This window comes from Hippocampus bargibanti, linkage group LG01 (genome assembly GCF_051943395.1).
Source record: "Hippocampus bargibanti isolate YZ-2025 linkage group LG01, ASM5194339v1, whole genome shotgun sequence".
Lineage (NCBI taxonomy): Eukaryota > Metazoa > Chordata > Actinopteri > Syngnathiformes > Syngnathidae > Hippocampus > Hippocampus bargibanti.
The window spans coordinates 30287181-30308691 of NC_142734.1; the positions used below are offsets into that span (position 1 = coordinate 30287181).

The 21511-nt window shown below is 42.0% G+C and overlaps 1 protein-coding gene and 1 long non-coding RNA gene across 2 annotated transcripts in view; one reads left to right on the forward strand and one right to left on the reverse strand.

The window, feature by feature from the left end:
- LOC148903852 (forkhead box protein J3-like) overlaps window positions 1-21511 on the reverse strand; it is a 45992-nt gene that overhangs the window by 7056 nt on the left and 17425 nt on the right. The window contains exons 3-7 of the mRNA XM_089009919.1: window positions 12453-12527; window positions 10271-10354; window positions 4882-4983; window positions 2965-3111; window positions 575-788 (exon numbers count right to left, since the gene is read on the reverse strand). Of these exons, the coding sequence (XP_088866045.1) occupies window positions 575-788; window positions 2965-3111; window positions 4882-4983; window positions 10271-10354; window positions 12453-12527 (622 nt within the window). The remainder of the gene's footprint in view (window positions 1-574; window positions 789-2964; window positions 3112-4881; window positions 4984-10270; window positions 10355-12452; window positions 12528-21511) is intronic.
- On the forward strand, window positions 6168-10158 carry LOC148903853 (uncharacterized). Its single transcript, XR_016116407.1, has 3 exons — window positions 6168-6272; window positions 9139-9267; window positions 9883-10158. It is a non-coding gene; the product is annotated as an uncharacterized LOC148903853 (long non-coding RNA).

A 21511-nucleotide genomic window follows, 5' to 3' on the forward strand; every position in this document is an offset into this window, starting at 1 on the left:
TTGACTATGACTTTGATATATTGTCTTCATACGCATTTCTGACCCTAAATAGGTGGAAACGTCATCGCAAATCCAGCGAGGCGCATTACTGGCGTCGAAACGAGAGGACTGATGCCTCTGGAGGAAATGTCAAGAGGTGGGATGCGAGGAAGGCCCAAGTGGGAGGAGGCCGGGTGACCTGAAAGCTTCAGGAAGCAATTAGCAAGATGCTTCACAAACTTTAGAAGCAATCTAATTAGCTTCTATCAAAGCTGCAGATGTGTTTGTCTTTTTCTTGCCTTCCGATGAATTCTACGCTCTTAATTGCCTCGGCTCGTTTGACTGAGCGGACCGTAAAATGCAGATATGCGGAACAGCAGATTGTTTATTAAAATACAATAGAGGCAAGGATAGCGCGTGCTGGGAGGTTAATGCGGCAACGCTTCCCGTGCTGTGAAAGCGATATTAAAGTTGCACATCAATTGCAAGAGCGTAAGCTTGACAGGTAATTATGGGCAGGAAGCCCTGCCGAAGAGCCGACGTCCGACAGGAAAACACGAACAGAGTTCGAAACAAGACCGGCGAAGACACCCACCCTGCTGAGAGAACAACTGCTCAAAGACACACTTGTAGAGGCTTCGGAAGGACGCGCTCAGGTCCTCGAAGTCCGAGAAGCAGATGTGTTTATCCCGCGACTCTGGCACGGGCAGAGCGTACTGGGGTTGGGCAGGAGGAGGGGGAGGCCGTGTCGGCTGGGTGGGCTGCTGTACACTGAGGGACTGGGACGAAGGCTCGGAGTGACTACTAACCTGTGGGAGATGAGAGCAAACGACAGTTACGGTATAGATGAATAGTTTTTTGTTTTGTTTTTTTATAGAAAATGCCGGAGTAATGGGATTTGGACAAGTGAGCGTGTACATGTTAGCACCTAGCTAGTTGTTGATACTTGCTGAGTATTCTTTACAGCATAGGTGTCAAAGTCAAGGCCCAGGGGCCATTTTATTCGGCCCGCGAAAGCAAATCAAGCATGTCAAGTGCCATGATGCTCGCTAAAGTCTGAACCAAAATTTCCAATTGTCCCATGTAAACCACTATAACAGTCATTACCATTGACATCAAATTTAAAAACGAGTTATTCAGTAATTTGTTGTGCGCTCGACATGTGGAGGGAGTTAAACAGTCTAATGGCTTCCCCAAATTGATAACAGCTCCTCGATTGGAAACTGTAACTACAATTCGGCCCGTAGCCAAAAAAATGAGTTTGACACACTTGCATTAGAGTCCAATAAGTCGTAATATCTACCGTATTATCCACACTAGACAGGGCACTGATGATGTGGCGCACCTTCAATGAATGGCCTATTTTGTAAATGTTTGCATTCATTGAAGATTACATTATATTATAAGATGCAATCTGTGATGCATCCACTAGCTGGAGCTACACTCGAGGGAATGCCAACAATACAATCATATGTCGGTATTAGATAAAAACCAACAGCAAGTTATAAAATCAATTCAGGGTGTCCCCCGCCTCGTGCCCGAAGACAACTGAGATAGGCTCCAGCTACCCCCGCGACCCTAATGAGGAATAAGCGGTATGGAAAATGAGATGAGAAGTTATAAAATGAACACGTTAACGTTGAACTCTCTTGCTGCTGTTCTATTTCCGTGTTCAACTGCGTTACCGATTGCCTGAAGTTTAAAGTCTTTTGAGCCATTTTGACCCATTTTGAGGTTGAAATAATACCGCAATCATATATTAGGCGCGCTGTGAATTTTTAAGAAAATGGAAGGTTTTTAGGTTTGCCTTTTAGTGTGGAAAAAATACGGTAATTGGAGGCTCTATTGTCAATGCTTTGCCACCATCTTGTGGTGAGGTGTCAATTATTCATGATGTTTTGCAATTTGCAGCGGTGATTAGCCCCTTTTGCTTGCAAAGAGCTGAATTTCACTGGTTATGAAAAAATACAACAAAAAAAGGGAGGGGGCATTTCTTCTGAATATAGACAGTCTTCCTTTATTCCCTTCATCCAAGTTGTCATCTTTCGACAAAAGCACTCTGCTTTTATCCCTTTTCAATTTGAAACCCACTTAGCAGGACGCATCCGACTGCCGTTCGGACTGCAGCCAGACTTTCCATCAAGTGCATCATTGTCGGGAAGCTCACGACCGTCGGTAATCACAGTCAGTGAGGAGGGAGATCACCTACAACAGGTAATGAGGTCCAACTAAACCCTGAACGCGTCCAGTCAGACAGTTGTGAAATGACAGCGTTGGAAGGCAACGGTGTTGTGGGAAAACAAAAAAAAAAAGGACTCTTGAAATGAGAGGTTAATTTGATGAGATTGCGCTGACCCTTGCTCATGCGGGTGGGAGTTGAGCTGGGGCAGATGCTCAACTCATTCACTGCCATTCCCGAATTTATTCGGCAATTGAAAAGCATATAGTGAAGCAGCATTCCCGAATTTGTTCGGGTTTTGGTTTTTCTTGCGGGGGGGTGCATTTGACGCTTCAGTCAGACCTCTGGCAATGTTTTTTTCTCCCACAAGGGGGCAGCATTTGCATTTTGTACAGCTGCCCCCATTTCAAGCTCAGATCACTCCAGACACATATAACTTAGGAATTAACTCTTTTATGATGAAAGAAGATAGTCTAAGGGTTCTTACACTGCATTGAATGTTTATGTAGTTCTCAAACTCAATATTTTGTGGGTCCTGCAATTTGAGTCAAAATGACAAAAACCCTGGCACATTTTTGCACATCATCTGGCCGTGAAGTTAATAGGTTTGTGACTCTTCCAAGGCAAACACAAGGAAGAGATATTCTTCTGTAAAGCTGCACTACTTTGGAATAAAAGTGTTTTGGGAACTTGAGGTTTATATATTTTTGACCAACTACTTTGAAAGGGCTGACAGAAAATTCATACAAATGCTATTTCGCAGCAAGGAATGTCAAAGATTTCTTGATACAACAATAATGTCCTACCGGTGTGTAGCTGTGCAAGCTGCCGCCACTGCTCACAGTAGAGTTCATGTTGTTCAGGTTGACAGATGTCATGCTCTGCTCTGAGAGACTGTTGCTCAGGCTGCCGGGACTTTCACAGTCATCTGCTTCTGGGCTGTATAGCGCTACCTGCAAGTACATGCACACATATAAGGTCCTTTTAAGATAATTTTACCATGTCGGCAAATTTTGGTCGAGAAAAAAAAAACTCTTCCTTGTTTTGATTTCTCCAGTTCTAAAGTATTTACATTGGTTCCCAGTCATCTATAAAACATTAAAATTCTACAACTAGTCTATGAATTAGCGTATGGCGGTAAATTTTGAAAATATTTGAAAATATGATCAAATGATATTGGAATACAGTGGTGGGCCGTCATGGCCTGCAAGGCCTTCTCAGCTGGCCTAAAAATATTTGAATCACAGACTAATGTTAATTATATTTTGTCCAAATTGTCTATCGGCTTCATTGCTTTTCACTTGTTGTGCTGCTTCCAGATGTATTTCCTCTTTACATAAATACATACATACATACATACATATTGATTTATATAGCGCTTTAAAAACAGCTGCATCTGTAACAAAGCGATTAATATGGACAGCTATCATATACAGGAAGTAAAGCAGTCACAAAGATAGTAGAAAGCACCAAGGAGTAAAACCAAGATCAAGTCGGAATCATGCTTAGTCAAATTCCAAAGAGTATTTAAGTATTTAAGCATCACATTTCAGGCATCATTTGTGACCAGGGTCAGATATCTACCTGGACGCCTTCACAATCAGTTCTGTGGCCCTGAAGCATAAAAATCAATGTCGATTAATCTGTCAAATCTTGTTTTGTTGCATTTTCAGAGTTGTTAAACTGAGCATTAGTAGTGCCTCCGGCTACATTTAATTGTTCAGATGAATGAGAGACAAAGCCTCTGAGTGAGACAAGGTGTACATGTCGGTTGTGGTGCGCCATTCCGTCAAGTATTTTGATGTATGGGTTTTTCGCAGCAAAAACAAAAAAACACATAGTCGAGTGATTTATAAAGGCGATTTGAGGTTTGCATAAAAAAAATGCCTTCTATCCATTCACTATCTATTTTGATTATACTTTTCAAGGTTACTGGAGGGGCTGGAGCCTATGCAGCTGACTTATGGCGAGAGTCAGTACCGAAGTCTACTGTGAATGGTACCGGGATTTATTTACTGCGACAGTGTTAAGAAATGGTCTTTCAACATGCTTATTGTAAATGCCAATTGATGAATATGTGGCCTGTTTATGTACTGCTCTCCGTCTGCATGTGAGAGGGGACCGGTGAGGTGGGCGTAACCCTTCCAATCAATAGATCACTGCTACGTTAAAGTACATCAATGTCTTTGAAGTGGCACCGTTGGATGAATTGGTCTGTGAATTGGCAGCTTCCTAACATACTCAACTCATGCTGCATGCTTATGTCCTTGTCTGGTTCTCAACGTGTAATTATTGTTGTCAGTTTTCAGCACAGACTTGGCCGGGTATCAAATGAATTGGAGAAAGTTCATTCCGTAAGGTCATTTGATTCAATGATGTGTAAGCCTTTGGCTTCTGAATCAACTCAACTCGAAAGACGATTGAAGGTCTGAAGGAATTGTTGCAGGAGGAATGACAAGGTTCGTTTTCAAAATAGGACATGTGTTTACCATTGTCAAGCCACTTTTTTCAAACATGCAATTTCCACAGATTTTGCATTTGCTCAAGGAGTCACAAGGGTTTGTTTGCCCACAATATGGTCACAAGGAAGATTGGCCAGGTCCTGTGATGTCACGTCACATGAATGAGACTCAAGGTTCATCAGTATTAAAATGAAGGGAATTGTTAATGTCGAAATAACTCAAAATGTAAAAACAAAGGAATACATCCATCATCCCTTCTACCTTGTTTGTTACCGTATTGATGGCCAGAGTGGGAGACGTTCCACCGGACATGATGCAGTCCATTCGCAGAGACTCCGACTCCAAGCTGTAAGGGGTTGACGCCTGCAATGAGAGGAGGAAGATTTTTTTTTTCCAAACATGAATACTAAATGCTCATTAGAGCAATGTGTTGCTTTGTACAAGTACACTGTACGACTCATTTCAAGGAAAGACAGATCATTTAGTACTTTGTGGGGATCATGTGTGTGTGTGTGTGTGAGAGAGAGAGAGAGAGAGAGAGAGAGAGAGAGAGAGAGAGAGAGAGAGAGAGAGAGAGAGAGAGAGAGAGAGAGAGAGAGAGAGTTAGTCAGACAATAAATAAATTAAAGTAAAAAAAAAACATCCATATCTGCAGGAATGAGGCACGCGCGTTATGGGGACAAGGTGTATATTAACTCATTTCAGGGTCAAGGCAAACTCGGTGAGCACACGGCCAGGTATCGGAAACATTTTTTTTAGATGAGTAACACTGATTATTAACTAAAAGGTGTGACTTCTGAGGTTATTTTTGACCAGATTTTGGTCCAGCTTTTGAGTGTTGGAACACTATATTTGATATCGTCGCCATTGTGGCAGTGTTCTTGTGCATGCGTTCAGACCTTAAGTTGGCTGTTTCTTTGGTTTACTCAAACATCAAAGCATAGATCAAATTTCATCTTCGTTCATTAGAAACATGCAGAGCAGGGTGAGAGTAAAAATGAGGGAGGAAATGAAATGTGATATTGCTTATGAGAAATGTCTAAATGTTGCAAATTTAGGATTACGTCGGGAGCCTCCTAAATCACCAGAAGGCCCGCGGCTGCAACTGTGCGAACTATTTGAAGCGTGCTTCATTTAAATTGCCGGACACTTCAGCGACCCACAAAGTGGACACATCACACGCACTAAAATGCATCAAAGCATCCTCGTGCATAATTCAAGCATGCTGAATGCACTCAGGGTGGTTCATTGCTCTGTGTCCTCAGAGAGCCACAGAAGGGTTAACGGGATTTGAGGGCACACCGAACAAACCAAAGATCAACGAGGGGCAAATTTGACACCCGGGAAAGAGAGAAAAGAATAAGGTGGATTATATTTTCTCTAGACTGACTCCTTTTTGGGTTCAAGGCTGCTTTTTCTGTGCCGCCTTCCCAAACTGCTTACAGTAAGAGGATTGGTTGGTAACAATGCAATCTTTAATTTATGATAAACTCCCAAAGAAACAGGATGCTGTCTCCCCGCTGGAGCCAGTTACAAAGCAGACGGCGACGGAATGCGGAGGGGAGTGGAAGAAGGGAAGAGAGATAATAGAGTGGTGGCAGACAGGCCCGGAGTGAAGCAAATAAAGAGAGTGATTAATCTGAGAGATGCAGGTAGGCTGCCTGTCTACACATTTAGACAACGCATGCATGCAGCCGTGGTTTAGCCCTGCATCCTAATGACTTAAAGCCAAGAAACACCCAGACATATTTCGCAAACCTTTTTTCTTTTTTTCCCTCTTTCCTGATTATAATGCTTCATACTTAAAACCTGCCTCCTGCCTCGCCTCGGCCCATGTGACAGCCGGCGGTGTGTCTGCTAGCGGTGTAAGTGAGGCGTAATAAAAGGGGTCCAAGGGCCTATCCATATAAGACGAGATGACAAGCCTCGGAATTAATTAATGTTTGTAATTTAAAAAGAAAAAAAATCTCCCAGTGAAGAAAATATGTCTAACGGCAGCCTGAGGCCTTGTGCGGTAATTAACTGGAACATAAGACAGGAATATTCTCCCTCAGCTCCTTCATCTCCTTGTTATCTGGTTCCCCTTGCAGCGTGACTTTTTCCTCTCCGTCTCATCGTCTAATTCTTCTCTGGGTGCTCTCCTTTCGCCCATTCCCTTTATTTCTCATGCCTCCCCTGTCTTTTACCTTCAAAAGTCTGATTGCGCTTTTTGTCACCGCGAGCCCGCCTGAAGCCTGAGTGCCTCCCGCCAGTGATACGAGCAGGGGGCAGGTATGTTGGCCGACACACAGGCCGGGAGACAGAGCTGATAATGATCAAGATTCAGTCGCAAGGAGAGGGAGAGAGAGAGAGGAGAAATGATGAAAAGAATACACAAGGCTAGCTATGATTAAAGAAATGAATGATTTTCTTTAATGAAATGGTTGCAGCGTTTGTGCGCGCGCGTATCTATGTGTGTGCTCACGTGTGCTTGTGAACAAATGGATCCCACTTAAAAGTAGGTGACAAACAAGGGACCATTTTTAAGCCCCATTAGAGTCGTGCTTTAAATCACGCAAAGACCGGGTAGACGAGTGCATGTTATCAGGAGGCAGATATTTATCATACAAAACTAAAATAAATGAGAGGAGTGAAATTTAGCCTGCCATGTAAGGTACAATTAGCACTGTTTTTTTAAACCAGTTTTTTTAAACCAGGTCATTTACCCCTTTTATTTATTTATTTATTTATTTATTTATTTATTTATTTATTTATTTATTTATTTATCCTAATGTTTTGTGTATTTATGTATTATTTATTTAATTTTATTTTATTTATTTATGTGTGCATTTATTTATTTGTATTTATTACTTTATTATTATTATTATTATTATTATTATTTATTTACTTTTTTTCTTTTTCTCAAAATGTATGTATTTAATGTATTTATTTTTGTTCCATTTGGGTTAAAAAAAACATTGTAAAATTCTATGTTTAAACTGAGGAAACCAGTGAGAATAATTCTTATTCATTTGCATTACATTCTACTTTTGGAGACAGAAAAATATGAAACGGGGTACACGCAAAGGTCAAAAACGGATGAGGAACCTCTGGAACAAACAACGGCAGCATATTGACAAGGGTGATCAAATTCTGGTGTCATATCACTGAAGAAAATACACAATAAGGACTCGCAGTACTTTCTTCAGGCCCAATTTAATTTCCCGATTGCATGTCCGCCACAGTCACCTCGCACAGTCGAGTGTGTGAAACTTTGCACCCGTTTAGAATCGGTAACCATTCACGTCTGCCGTCAGCACGTGTTGAAAAGGCAGCGTTCATTCAAACTGCATCTTCCAGCCCGTAATGTAACCCCAGCCTCTAATGTAACGTCTTATAATGTGATGTGCTTTATAGACGGAAAATATATATTTTTTAAATGTCTTCATGTTGAAGGCGCGCATTATAATCCGGTGCGCCTTATATATAGAAAAACTTTGATAATACACCATTCATTGGGGGGTGTGCCTTCTCGTCCGTTAACTACGGTATTTTAACCCTTTCATGCAACTTGTCACCTGATGACGAAAACAGTCTCAGCGTACGTAAATAAGTCAAGTTTGAACTTTGTCATTATTGTAGGATCAACTCATATTTTCCAATGACCTCAGAGTCAAGAGCTTTGACAGCCTGTGAAATGTATTTGAAACCAGCAACGGCATCGACTGACTGTGGATATTCACACTGACATGTAAAAATTGAACTAAAAACCCACGGAGAGTGACACCAAACAAATATAACATGCTTGTGTCTACACCAAAAACATGACAAAGCCTCGTAGCACTAAGGCCGGGGTGTGAAACTAACTTTTGTCACAGGTCACAGTTTAGTTACTGTTTCCCTTGAAGGGCCGTGATGACTGTAAATGATATAAAGATGTCAAAAATAACTCCTGTTTAAGATGCTAACTATCACGAGGGGTTATACAACAAGAAAATGCTTCAAATATTTCTCTTATTTATTTCATATGAAAAAAAGGTTTTGGTAGGCATTTAAGAGAGCATCGAGGAAGTTTAATCTGCTTTCGTGGGCCACATGTGGCCCCCGGGCCATGAGTTTATCACATTGGACTTTTTCAGGGAGGGAATGTTGCTTTGTTGATTGTGACACCTCATCTTCATCTCATCGATCACAGAGCTGTGTCGATGGTCGGGGAAAAAATACAAAATAAATGGTATTTTTACACAGAGTTGCCCGCATTGAGTCAAATCGAATCTTTCAGTGTGCTGAGGAGCGTGCTAATTATCTTTAAAAGGTACAATCAACAGCGTGCACCCAGACAGCGAGGCGACGGCTGGAATGGGGAGCTCACTTTGTGTTCTTTGTATTCACAGTCACAGGTTCACGACTCAACCAGCCGCAGTCTGCTGAGTTGATGCAGGGTTACATATATTTATAGCAGCGGCTGCTGTCAATCACGAACCCCCACCAAAACCTCAACCCCCCAAATCCATTTTGTTCCCCCTTGCATCTACTCAGACGCCGGTACCTGCTGCTTTTCATGGGGTCTCAAGCACAAAACGAGTCTACCAGGCTGCAATTAGCAGACACTCACATCTGGGTCAGCCCTGCTTGATCTGCAAGAAGACGACATGCAGCAAAACTAAGGTGGAAGATCTTCCAACTCATCTTCCATTTGCAATGTTTGGGTTAGACTTCGCATAGGTGTGCAACCGCACCATCATACTCAGACCAGTTTCTCACGATTTATTTATTAATTTATTTATTTGCATATTTACATATTTATTCATATATTGATCACTATCTGTTTAGTTCTTTATTTCCTTATTTCCTTATTTATTTGTTTGCTTATTTGTCAGTTTATTTAGTTATTTGTGTGTTTATCTATTTATTTGTTTATTTATTAGTGATTTATTTGTGTTTTTGTTTGTTTATTTAGCGATTATGCATTTACAGTGTATTTATCTATTTATTTCATTGTTTATTTATTTATTTTATTTTATTTTATTTTATTTATTGCTTTGCTCTATAAAAGTCAAAATATTAGAAACAGCTGTTTGCAGTGAAGTTTCACACCAGTTCCTTCAGCTCCTTTGAGATATCTGGTGGATTACGGGAGGTGGAGATGTCAATAGTATTCCGTATTATTATTTCAAAGTGGGGTGTATTGTTCACCGGGAAAAGGAATATGATCGAGGGAAAAGAAAATCATAACGTACTCTTTGCGCATAAAGTATGACTATTTTTGATTATTTTTTTCAGAGTTTTCATGAGTGGACTGCATGGCATGATGACGTTAATGCAAAAATATTAACAGACGTGAGTATCCCCTCTCCGAGATATCCTCATCGCACAAAAGCAACATTGTGCCGGTTTTAACGAAAGGAGGAAAGAAATGTCCGAATGTCACGGAATTCAACTCTTTGGGATTCACTTCTTCGCAATTCAACTCTTCAGCTTCCTTCAATAACACCTTGGCGAGAAATGAGACACATATGAGGTCATGTAGACCTCTACTGACAAGTGCATCGTTGGAGCAAGTCCGCCAAGGACAGCGTACGGTACAGTCATTCAAGTTTTGTTTCTGTGCAGTATCCTAGAACAAACCCAGCGACTCGTTTAACAATAGTCAAGCGGACACACAGCTTACCCTTTCTCCGGAACGCGGCCTTTTCTTTGGCCGACTGGGTGCAGCGTCATCTTTAGGGTTGGTGTCTATGGCCCAGTAAGAACCCTGCCACGAGGAGTAGGGTTGAGGAAAGTTAGTCGAGTAAAAAAACAGACCAATATGATCACATCCTTTGGTCCCGCTTTGAATTACACTTAATAATTAAATCTGAGCCAAATGCATTTTTGTGTAGTACTGAAATGCGACCCGTGGTCAATTTTCATCCTGTCACGGTTTGCAAAGTGGTGATGGTGGTGGATCCCCAAAAAGCAGGCAGGAGGGAGTGAGTAGCATTGTGTATTTGACAAATTGTATTAAAATAAAGTCAGCAGGAACAAATTCTCAAACATCAACGTCATCAGAACAGTAAAAAGTAGCAACCAAAACCATGATGAAACAAGATGAAACAAACCTGACAGGGTGAAACAAATACAATGACCTGACACCGAATGGTCATGTCGGGAGTCCTTTTAACTGCCACCGAATGAAACGACCAACACCTGTGCAGCTGCAGGCGGGGCCGACAGCGCCACCCGTTGGTCACCAACTAGAACGTGACACATCCGGCCTGTCATAAAATCAATAAAGTCTGGCCTGCAAGTAAAATGAATGCATTGGGCAGTCGCCCTGTTACCTGCATGTGTTAAGTGCTTGCCAAAATAGTATATGAGTAATTGACTGAATTAGCCCCCCAATTTTCTTTTTTTGTTTAAATTTTCTAAAATGGCGACAATCAACAAAAGAACAATTATTTCTGTTACTGTGACAAGAACATTTCATGTTTAATGCATTCACCACCAGACGATGTGCAAAAATGTGTCCACTCCAATAACAGGGTTTCTGTCATTTTCACTCAAATTGCAGGACCCACAGAATATTGAGTTTTAGGACTACACAAACATTCAATGGACCGTAAGAAACCTTAGACTCTCTTCTTTCATCAGAAAAAAACAGTTCATTCTAAGTTAAGTGGGTCTGGAGTTATCTGAGCTTGAAATTCAAATAAAAACGCAAAATCTGTAATGTAGAATAGCTCACTGAAATGTACTTCAATTAATTGCTGTTATATGTAAGAAAATGTCCGCCAAGGTTAACCCCCCCCTCTATGTTTTTAACACACCAAATTGACCCGCTTTGCTAAATAATTTTGGACACCCCAGAATAAAAGCCATGTTCTGGTCAAGTGCCTCAATAATCAGGAGGCTCAATCGGTGGCTTGGTTTAATTTACGCAACCATTTTGAATACATTTTTAGCGTAAATTGAAGACGCTTTCAATGGATGTTTTCATTGATTCTTCATGCAAGGGTGAATAATTTTCGGGAAAGGTAAAAAAAACAGGTTTTAACAGGTCTTTGTGATGCCTGCATTAACTATAAAACAGTCGCGGTTTAAATTGCATTCTTTTTGCATGTACAAGCTGGAGACAGGGTGCGCCATGCGCTTTCACGTCTACAAAAATCAAGTTGTTCTGCATTTCCGGCAGTACCGCTTCATTGATATACAACACCCCAGCATGGGAACACGGCCCATATGAATAATAAGAGAGATGATTTAAATCAATTTGTTCTTTTATTTCCTCCTGGTATCTCCCTTTCATTTTATCTCCTTCACTCCCAACGAGGTCCAAAAGCAGCAGACGCGGAATTTCGGGAGGTTGATCGAGGCCACCGTACGCACAAATGAGGATGTAGCACGCACACAACAACAACACGCACACACACACACACGCACGGGCCTCCCCCATCTTTCTCCTCCCTCTGTCTGCCAGTCCAACATCAGTGAACAGTACACAGCCAATTAACGTAAGCACATGCATGATTTAGCTTCTCATCTCCCTCAACGGCTTCAAACAGCCCGTCTTACATTCAAGTTCTCTCCCACCGTGTTGAGTTATTGATCGCGATCGATCCGAGGTATGAATTAAGGTGCCGGTCAGGTCCAAGCCGGTATAATCAAGGGGGAGCCGCTCGCTTTGTGTCTTTGTAGAAATCCACTCGTGCTCAAGGATTCACTCTGAATTATTAAAACGTTTTTGCTTCTTAATTCATATTTCAATGGCTCCCGCCACAATCCCAGCAGCGTGGCACAACCACGACGAAGGCACAAACGTGCCACGGGGGTAACTAAAAATATAACGGCGGCGATGTTGGAGAATGACTTACTTTGCCAGGGTCGTCTTTGGAGCGAGGCACTTTCAGAAAACACTTGTTCAAGGACAGGTTATGTCGTATTGAATTCTGCAGAGAGAAGGGAAAAAGATTCTGTAAAAGTGAAAAAAAAAATGTTTTTATAATTAACACAATGCATATTACATTTGCACTTGCTGAATAAGTAGGCGACTACAGTCACTCCATTTCCTGCCCTTTAGATAGTGTAAAATGATTGCACGGCCTTGAATGTGTGGCACAACTCTATCTCAGCCTCGCTGCGAGGGTCGAGAAGTGATTTTTTTCTTGTTCCTCAGCAGGCCAGTCAATATTGTCAATCTTGACGGATGATTACATTTTGGGACAAAACCACTTGGTCCAAATTGACGCAATATGTTTCTAACATTGAGTCATCACTGTGCTTTTGTGTGTGTGTGTGTGTTTGTGTATGAAGTCTTCCCGCATAGCCAGAAAGGCATCACGGAGGTCAGAAGATTCCAAGCAGCATCGTTTATCATTTCAAACACTTTTAATGTCCCTCTGACATATCTTGAGATGTGTGTAATGAATCAAACTTTTCAGTGGGGTCTCTACAAATTTGGGATGCAGAAGAAGTGGCAGAAATCTCCTGTAGGGTCTCCGGGCAATCTCAGGGCAGATAGAGGCAAACAACTAATTGCATGCACGGTCAATAGCTGACTTAACATGTTTGATTTTTGGAATGGGGTTCGAAACCAGAACCTCTTGGCTGCGTGGCTGACATGTGATCCACTACTCCACTGTGCAGCCTCTGTGAAATTGCACAAAGCCGAAAAATGAAATGAAGTGACAGCACAGAAGAAAATATTTGATTGCGCCCTGAGAATAATTGCCGAGGATGAACGGGTCGCTTGGGATAAACGATTGGGGACATGTGACTGTTCGACCCAAGTCTGTGATTTTGTGGTGTTTTTGGACACTCGAAAAATAATTTGGAAAACAGGCAGTGTTCCGTCATTTCAGTCGCAACAAAAACAAAAAACAAATAGATGTCACATGTGGTGAGTACGAAAGACAAGTGATGGAGCTAAAGAAGGCTCATATCAATGCGGGCTAACCTGGCATGAACCTGTTATGCCTTCAGACTCCTTTTTGTCACTCATCTGCTTTTGCTAATTAATACCACCAGGGAGGAGGATGCGGAGGAGGAAGAGTAGACACGGATCGGAGGAATTTCTCCACTACATCTCCCGACTTCTCCTGCACAGGCTTTGTTTGAGCTTTGTTTGAGCCTTGTTATCACGTTGAAGGGTACAGGTGGTCTACATGTATGCTAAGACCCTACACCGGGGGAAAAACTGCAAGTGTCGGGCTTCTCAGTACTTTGCTCGGCTGACTGATTCTACATAACAAGTGTCTGACTTTTCGGAGTGAGAAATTGAACAAAATGCAATGTGATTCCACCGCGGTGCAGTAGATGACGCTCTATTCTCCATGTCCGGTTGGCCACTTTTGGTACAATACCGTAGATAACAGCACATAAATAAATAAATAAACAAATAAATAAATAAAGAGATAAATAAATAAATAAAATAATCAGTGCATTAATTAAGTGTTTAATTTGATAGATTTAAATTAAACAGCTAATTCCAGTGGAACAACCATTCTTGTTAAATATTGAAATCCAATTGTTCACAATGGAGAATTTGGTTTGAAAATAGAGTACGAGTAAATCGAAGATCGACCAGCATCACAAAGTAAATACATTGCGGGTATCGGAAATAAAGATTTGAATACTCAACTTCATTATGATTCTTCCTTTTGGACATAAAAGTTGTAACAAATCAGAGGGAAAGCACATTCGCGGAGCAGCTTCTGTTTAGAACTAGACAAGCGCACCCCCTCACCCTCTTTATTAACGATGACTGTATGCATAGCTAGTCACGGAGGGGGGGGGGGTGCTGGTGCCGCTTAATGTGACTTGCTAAGGGGTGCAGGGCACTGGACTTGAGGAGGTTGGTTACATAAGGCACGTTTGACAAGCATGGCTGACTTTTTTGACAAAATGCAATATGATATAATGTGATGTGTGACAAAAAGTAAGGTTTGCGGGACACGCTTTGGGGAAAGAGCGCTTGCATATGCGTAGGTGTGCCTGTCTTTATGTGTGTACTTTATACGTGGCAATGAGCTTTCGCATGTAGAGTGTTGATGCGGCTATTATTTGCAAGCCCAAGTGATTGCCTATATAATAAGCAGAAGGGGAGAGTGCTGTTTATTTTTAGCTATGGCAAAGGTACACAATCAAATACACTGTAAAAATGTTTTTGTCTAAATGGTTCATTTTCGTTTTCAAACTTGTCTTTCAGGCTGAGACGATTCGTAATTCAGTTTACAATTGACAAAAACATCATGCTGGTAACTTTCAGAGTGCTATTAATCTTTTGGTATTAATCAATTGGTATTATTTGAAATAATAGGGGAGCAAAAATATGATAAAAATTTATTATTATTGTTGTTGTGCAATTTCTGTGGAAAAAAAAAGTCAAACATATTTGTTGCATGCAACAGTCTCTTGGGTTCTCAGCACCACCCGGGCAGACAACTTATTATATCCAAAAAGCAATGGAGTGACAGGTTCAGTTTGGAGAAGCATGCTTGAATAATACATATTCAAGTCATTGAAATAGGCCCTCCTCCCCTTCACGAAACACTGACGCAGAAGTCACCTTATAAAATGGATTGGTGGTTAGAATTTGAATCTTGCAAACTATAGGTGTAGCGTTACCTTGTGTGTGTCTGTGTGTGCGTGTATCACGATTTTGCGAGGTGGTGATGGCGGGTTCGGATCCCAAAAAGCAGGCAGGAGGGAGCAGGAGGTTGTTTGACAAATTGTATTAAAATAAAGTCAGCAGGAACAAAATGTAAAACATCAAAATGATCTGAATGGAAAAAATACAAAGTATCAAAAGAAGACCAAAAGTAAAAGCCCGCCAAGGTTAAACAAACACGTACACGATGCATGCTGCAACCAAGCAGCAAACAAACAATGAATCGGCACCGGATGATCGTGCCAGGTGTCCTTTTAAGTGTCATTGATTATAACGACCAGCACCTGCGAGGCTGCCGGCAGGGCTGACGTCGCTACCCGCTGGTCGCCAATCTGATCGGGACGACCAGCACGTGCGCAGGTGCAGGCGGGGCCGACGGCACCCCCCGTTGGTCGCCAACCAGATCATGACAGCGTGTGCGTGTGTGTGTGTGTGCACGCTCGTTTTAAGCAGTGTGAAAGTGATAAAAGTCCATGTTGATGAGATGCTTATGAGACATAATTTCTTTTTTTTCATTCAGAGGTGGGGTACAACATTATTCACGTTAGGACACAAGAGCATGGACTGAGTGATTTCCAGCAAGAGAAGAAAGAAAATCCTCATTTGGCGTGTTTGCCACTGAGAAACCCAGCCAACATTTGCGCAACTTGGCCAAATAGGGAGATGTGTTTTTGTTCTGGCCCCATCACAGCGGCGGGTTCCGCATTGTGAGAATTCGCAATGTTTCCAGATATCACAGGCGGAATCATTTCCTGCTTTCTTCCCACTTTGATAGTACGGGCTGATAAGTAGTTCAAAGCCCTGCCGAAGTCTGGATTTTTTTAGCCCTCTTTTTCCGATTCTTCTCATTTTCCAAAGTTGCACATTCAGAAATTCTATCAAAATCAATTAATATAAATTTAGCTGACAGACTCATTTCGCTCCGGGTTGTCCGAAGGTTTGACTGTGAGCATAGATTGTTGTTCATTCCTGTGTACCCTGCAGTTGGCTGGCAACTGGTTCTGGGTGTCCCGTGCCTATAGCCCGAGGACAGCTGGGATAGGCTCAGAAGTACTTGGACGCTTCTTGTGTCTTTTCTCCTTTGAATTCAAATCTTCTTACTTCAAGCTAATGCCAGTGGATATTCAGACAGTTTCATATCAAAACACTCTTTCAAGGGTTGAGGGGAAACGTCCTCTTAAAAAAGCTTGCACGTAATTATTTGGGACTAATTTACAAGTCTCGAGCCTTCCTACTTGGAAGCCAGTACGTGTCTTGTGCTGCCAAACATTGGAAAAGAAGTTCAGAGGCTTGCAACCATCTTGCTGGTGTCACATCAGCTTAGACGATTTAAAAAGACAAATGCTCTCAGCTTTGATTCCAATGCAGTCTTTCCGAAATAACAGCAGGACCAATCTGGGATGCGGGTCAGCGAGAGGTCACGGTGGGCGCTTCCTTCTAATAGTTGTATCGAGCAAAAACACTCTGGAGAAGTGACAGCTTCTGTCAGCAACGTTCCATAAGAGGAGGAGAAAGAGTGAGGGAGGAGGAAGGATAACGAACCGGAGATGTGTGATTGTACTCTGCATCCCCAAAAATATGTCTGACAAGTTTGCCTCTCAATCATATTGACTAAAAGTATGAAGACAATTCAACGGCAAGATTATGAACAGCACAAATCCAGCTGTTTCTCAGTTTGAGTAGATTTGGCAAAAATAAAATAAAATTGATGGAAGAACGTTTTCAGAAATTTTGAAAGCTAACCAAACGTGTCCTCAGATGGCAGCTATTTGCTAGCTATTTATCTATCTTTTGTCTGTTAGCTTGTTATCTATCTGCTATCTGTTAGCTAGCTAGCTAGAGAGATTGAGAGGAATATGACGCTTAACTCATTCACTGCCATTCCCAAATTTACAGACGCTCCCCAATTTCCGAGCATTTGTGTTACGAACAGCGGGACACTTTTGCGGGTATGTCGAAAATGTTCCGACAGAGGGGATATATATATATATATACACATATAACACACGCACGCACAGAACGGGCACAGAGGCTGACCAATCAGCGGCTGGTTGTGCCCCGATCTGCCGAGCTCGCTTACAATTGGCTGCGTAGAGCAGTATGTGGACGCGAAGGAAATACCTCTTCCTAGTTGATGCTCTGAGCAGGAGGTGCCGAGCTCGGTTCCGATTGGCTACGTAAAGTATGTGGGCGAGGGAGAAAATCCCTCTTTCCAGTTGAGGCTGCGAGGAGGAGACGATGCATAACAAAAAGTAATGGCTGCTAGCACGTAATTCAGTAATTAGGTGCCAGAAGCTTCACTAATAGCTTACCGAAGACTCAAGGATATATGTCGTCGTACTACAGTAGGTGTGAACTTATTTTACGACTGTTAGAGCGTCTGTGTTTTATGCTTCTCTGTTCAGTGTTTGATTTTCCCAAATGTGTTCGGTTTTGGTTTTTCTTTCTGGGGTGCCGATAAAGTGCTGGCCAGACCCCTAGTGATGTTTTTCCCTTCCACAAGGGGGAAGCATTTCCCTTTTCTCCATGTTAGCACTTTGTTCCAACTTCAACTGTTGTTAAAGCGCTATATAAACCAATATGTTTGTGTTGTATTTTATTTTGGGCAGCAACCCTCATTTTAAGCTCATATAACTCCAGACCTATATAATTTAGGAACTCACTATCTTTTTTGATGAAAAAAGAGAGTGTAAGGATTCGTACAATGTATTGATTGTTTATGTAGCCCTAAAACTCTGTGGGTTCTGGAATTCGAGTGACAGTGAAAAAAAAAACCCTGGCTCTGAAGTAGACACATTTTTGCACACTGGCAGTGACTGAGTTAATAACCAGGAATGACTTTTATTTCACAACTTGTATTTCTTGATTTCCTAATGTGTTTGAGACCATTGGTATTTTAATGTGTTTCCGAACATTGGACTGGTACAGTTTACTTGTTTATTTTAGCACCCCTCTGGAGCGGAAAAAAAAAAAAAAAAAACTCACCAGTATCCCTTGTCCCTTCCTGAAAAACAAAACCAATGATGGCTAATAAGCTGCAGTATAATTGTTGCATTCCAGCCTGTTGGCATAAAAACGGGTTGAGGCCTATTATTAGCCATATGGAGGAAGCTCGAGGCCTGGCTCCTTTAAGAGGGAAGTGCTGGGTTGGATGGGTGCCAAATCCTTGAGGAGTAGCCATTCCAGATTCCTCTGTTTTAAATAAGAATTGAAGTCTTGCGAATATTGATGAGTGTGTCTTTTGTGTTTCACTTTGAAATGTAATGACAACCTACATGTATTCATGAAACGTATTGTATGTTCGAGTATTTTGATTCATAAATTATATTTAAAACTTGCATGGTGTTGTGTTGCTATTTGCTAGTTATGAATGATATCATTGCATGTAAAAAATGGCAATCTTTATGACTATATCCCATACTATCAGGAAGGATTTCTCATAATGCATAATTTGAATATGAAAGTCAAAGATGTGACAAAATGTAAACAAACTATTTCATTTTTCAAATGCTCCCTTGGCGATATGATCACAACTGCAGCTACTTCAAAATGGTCGCCGCGGTGGCTATTCCACTTCCACTTACTACTGTCATGTATTATTGTTACACAGCACATCGAAACCTGTTAGAAAAAAAACTGTTCGGCAATCAAGGGTTGGCTCATCTGCGTTGCCATGGTTACTTTGAAAAAGCAGTTTATCAACAAAAGACAGCTACCCATTGCCTTAAATAATACCGGCCAACAAAAAAAGTAAATCACTGCATCACATAGTAGGGTTACTGAAACACAAACACACACACACACACACACACACGCATACACACATCTGGACGGCAGACGCATACCAACATGCCCTATAGAGTCGGAAAGCAACGGGATACAGTATGTGCTACTTTTTTTATGAATCCTGGATTCATATTGATTCATATCCATTTTGATTGTGAGCAAAACCACGACACAGGCTTAGACATTTAGGTTCATGAGATGGACTGCATCCATACCATAACATGTATGGATGGGGAGAAAAAATCTGAATTCACAGTGAACACTGTTTTGCTCAGTACCTTTCTTAACGTTTTGACTGACACATTATGATTCTATCATTTTTGCTGCACAATCACAGAAACATGTATTGTGGCTCTATTGAAGAAAAATATAGTCAGTATATTTATAGTGAGCAGTTCCTATTCAGGAAAATTGCCATCTTGCACACCGGGCTGCAAAAATGCACACTTGTGCACTCTGCACACTGTACTGCTGAACTGTGTTCTCTGTACAGCGTCGAAAGGTACAATAACGGCACAGCAATGATATTTTAGTTGCGCTCAAGAGACCCGAGGAGGCTTTGTGCAGCTAAAGACCCACACTGACCCCCAGCAGCCTTTCCACCTAATGCGAGTACACTTGACAGTGTGCGCCGACCTCCGCTGTGCTCCGTCGCAGATCTCCCGCAGCGTCGCGAGGAGAGCACGGCAGGTGGAGCAATGCCTTGCTGCTGATTCATATCAGGTGAAGATGTGGTGACGTGGGCTTTGCATGCCGCCAAAGGCCAAAGGACACTGTGGCGGCGCTGCCCTTTACTGTGGCGCATTAGCTCATGTTAATTTGCAGGCAATTAGACCCGGTCGCATGCATGCTCATTTCAGGCGATGGAGGATGGGAGGTCGAGAGCAAGTTGACAGAGTTGCAGGGTGTACTACAGCCTATCCCGGCTGTATTCGGGCAGTAAGCGGGGGACACCCTGAACCAGTTACCACACGACACACAGAGACGAACAACCATTCACGCCCATAATCATATCTGAGAATTATTTACAGTGCGCCATTAGTTTGTCATAAACATTTTCGGAATGGGGTGGAGGTGGGGAAGTTCTGGAGTACCCAGAGAAAACGCACGCACCCACGAGGAGAATATGCAAACTTCACATTATAGACGGAATTTCTAGGCGCAGCCGAAGCGTTGAAGGGTTCTGTTTTGGTGGCCTCAGTATAGCATCACTGCCTGTTGCAGATGAGTGGTACTGTTGGGGCCTTCAAATGGGGCTCTCCAACTCTCACTGGAGCGTTTCGCAGCCAAATGTGAAGCGGTTGGTATGAGAATCAGCACCTCCAAATCTGACACAATGGTACTCAGTCGGAAAAGGGTGGAATGCCCTCTCTGGGACGAGGAGAAGATCTTGCCCCAAGCGAAGAAGTTCAAGTCAATATGGTAACATCAAATGTCTATCTAATTGAGGGGTAAACACGACTAAGGGAGCTGCATTGAGTGGGGAACTAGTCCGAAACACAAAAACATGTCCTATTAATGGAACCCCAAAAACTATCACAGCTTCGTAAAGCATCAGGATCAAAACAGCAAACACAAGTAGCCATTATATGAATTAAGTATGTGGCAAGAGTGTCCTGGTTTGAACTCTCGTCTCTCCTGCACACCCTCGAATTATCATACAGAGCAGACAGGGCGCGTGTACTGGGTAGTAAATGTCTCTTCTACTCACTGACAGTCTCTGCTCCTTCCGCACCAATTTTCTCCATGTGTAATCTGCAGACTGCACACGTATACTCTGCTTACCTGAGCGGGTGCACAATCGTGTGCGTGTGTTGAAAAGGGATGATGGAATGCGGGAACATGTAAGGCATGGGATGGGATGCGGGGAGGGGGAATTGGGGGCGGGTGGCTTGACTTTATGAGCTTGTCTTTCTGCATGCGCGCACGTGTGAGTTCTTGATGTCTGGCCAAAATGCCAGCCGTGTATGTGCATGTGTGTCTGTCTGTGTGTGTGCGTGCGTGTACAGCTGACAGCAATCACCTGAACTGGAATGACCCAGACTTACGTAACCTTCCCAGTGATCATAGCTGGTATAAAACAAGGCTGCCTCTACCTTAAACTCCTGTTCTGGCCTTTCTTTAACAAATGCATCAAATTACAGTTTAACTGAACCATAAACATGCCCGCACCTCACGCAGAAGTGTTTATAAAGTGAATCTGATTTTGAATGTTGCCCTGAATAATTAGCGTAGCCTCGCATAGATGCGATGTATGAACCGTCATGCAGCGACAAAACATCGTAATTCAAATATATTGTTATCACTTTCATACACGGATCTGTCTGCTACCTGGCTAGTTTGAGTAATAATAATGAAAATAATAATAATAATGATAATAAGACTAATAATGATAATAAGACTAATAATGATAGTAATAATTTATATCATGTATATATAATTTTTGATTTATATAGCACTTTAACAACAGCTGAATAT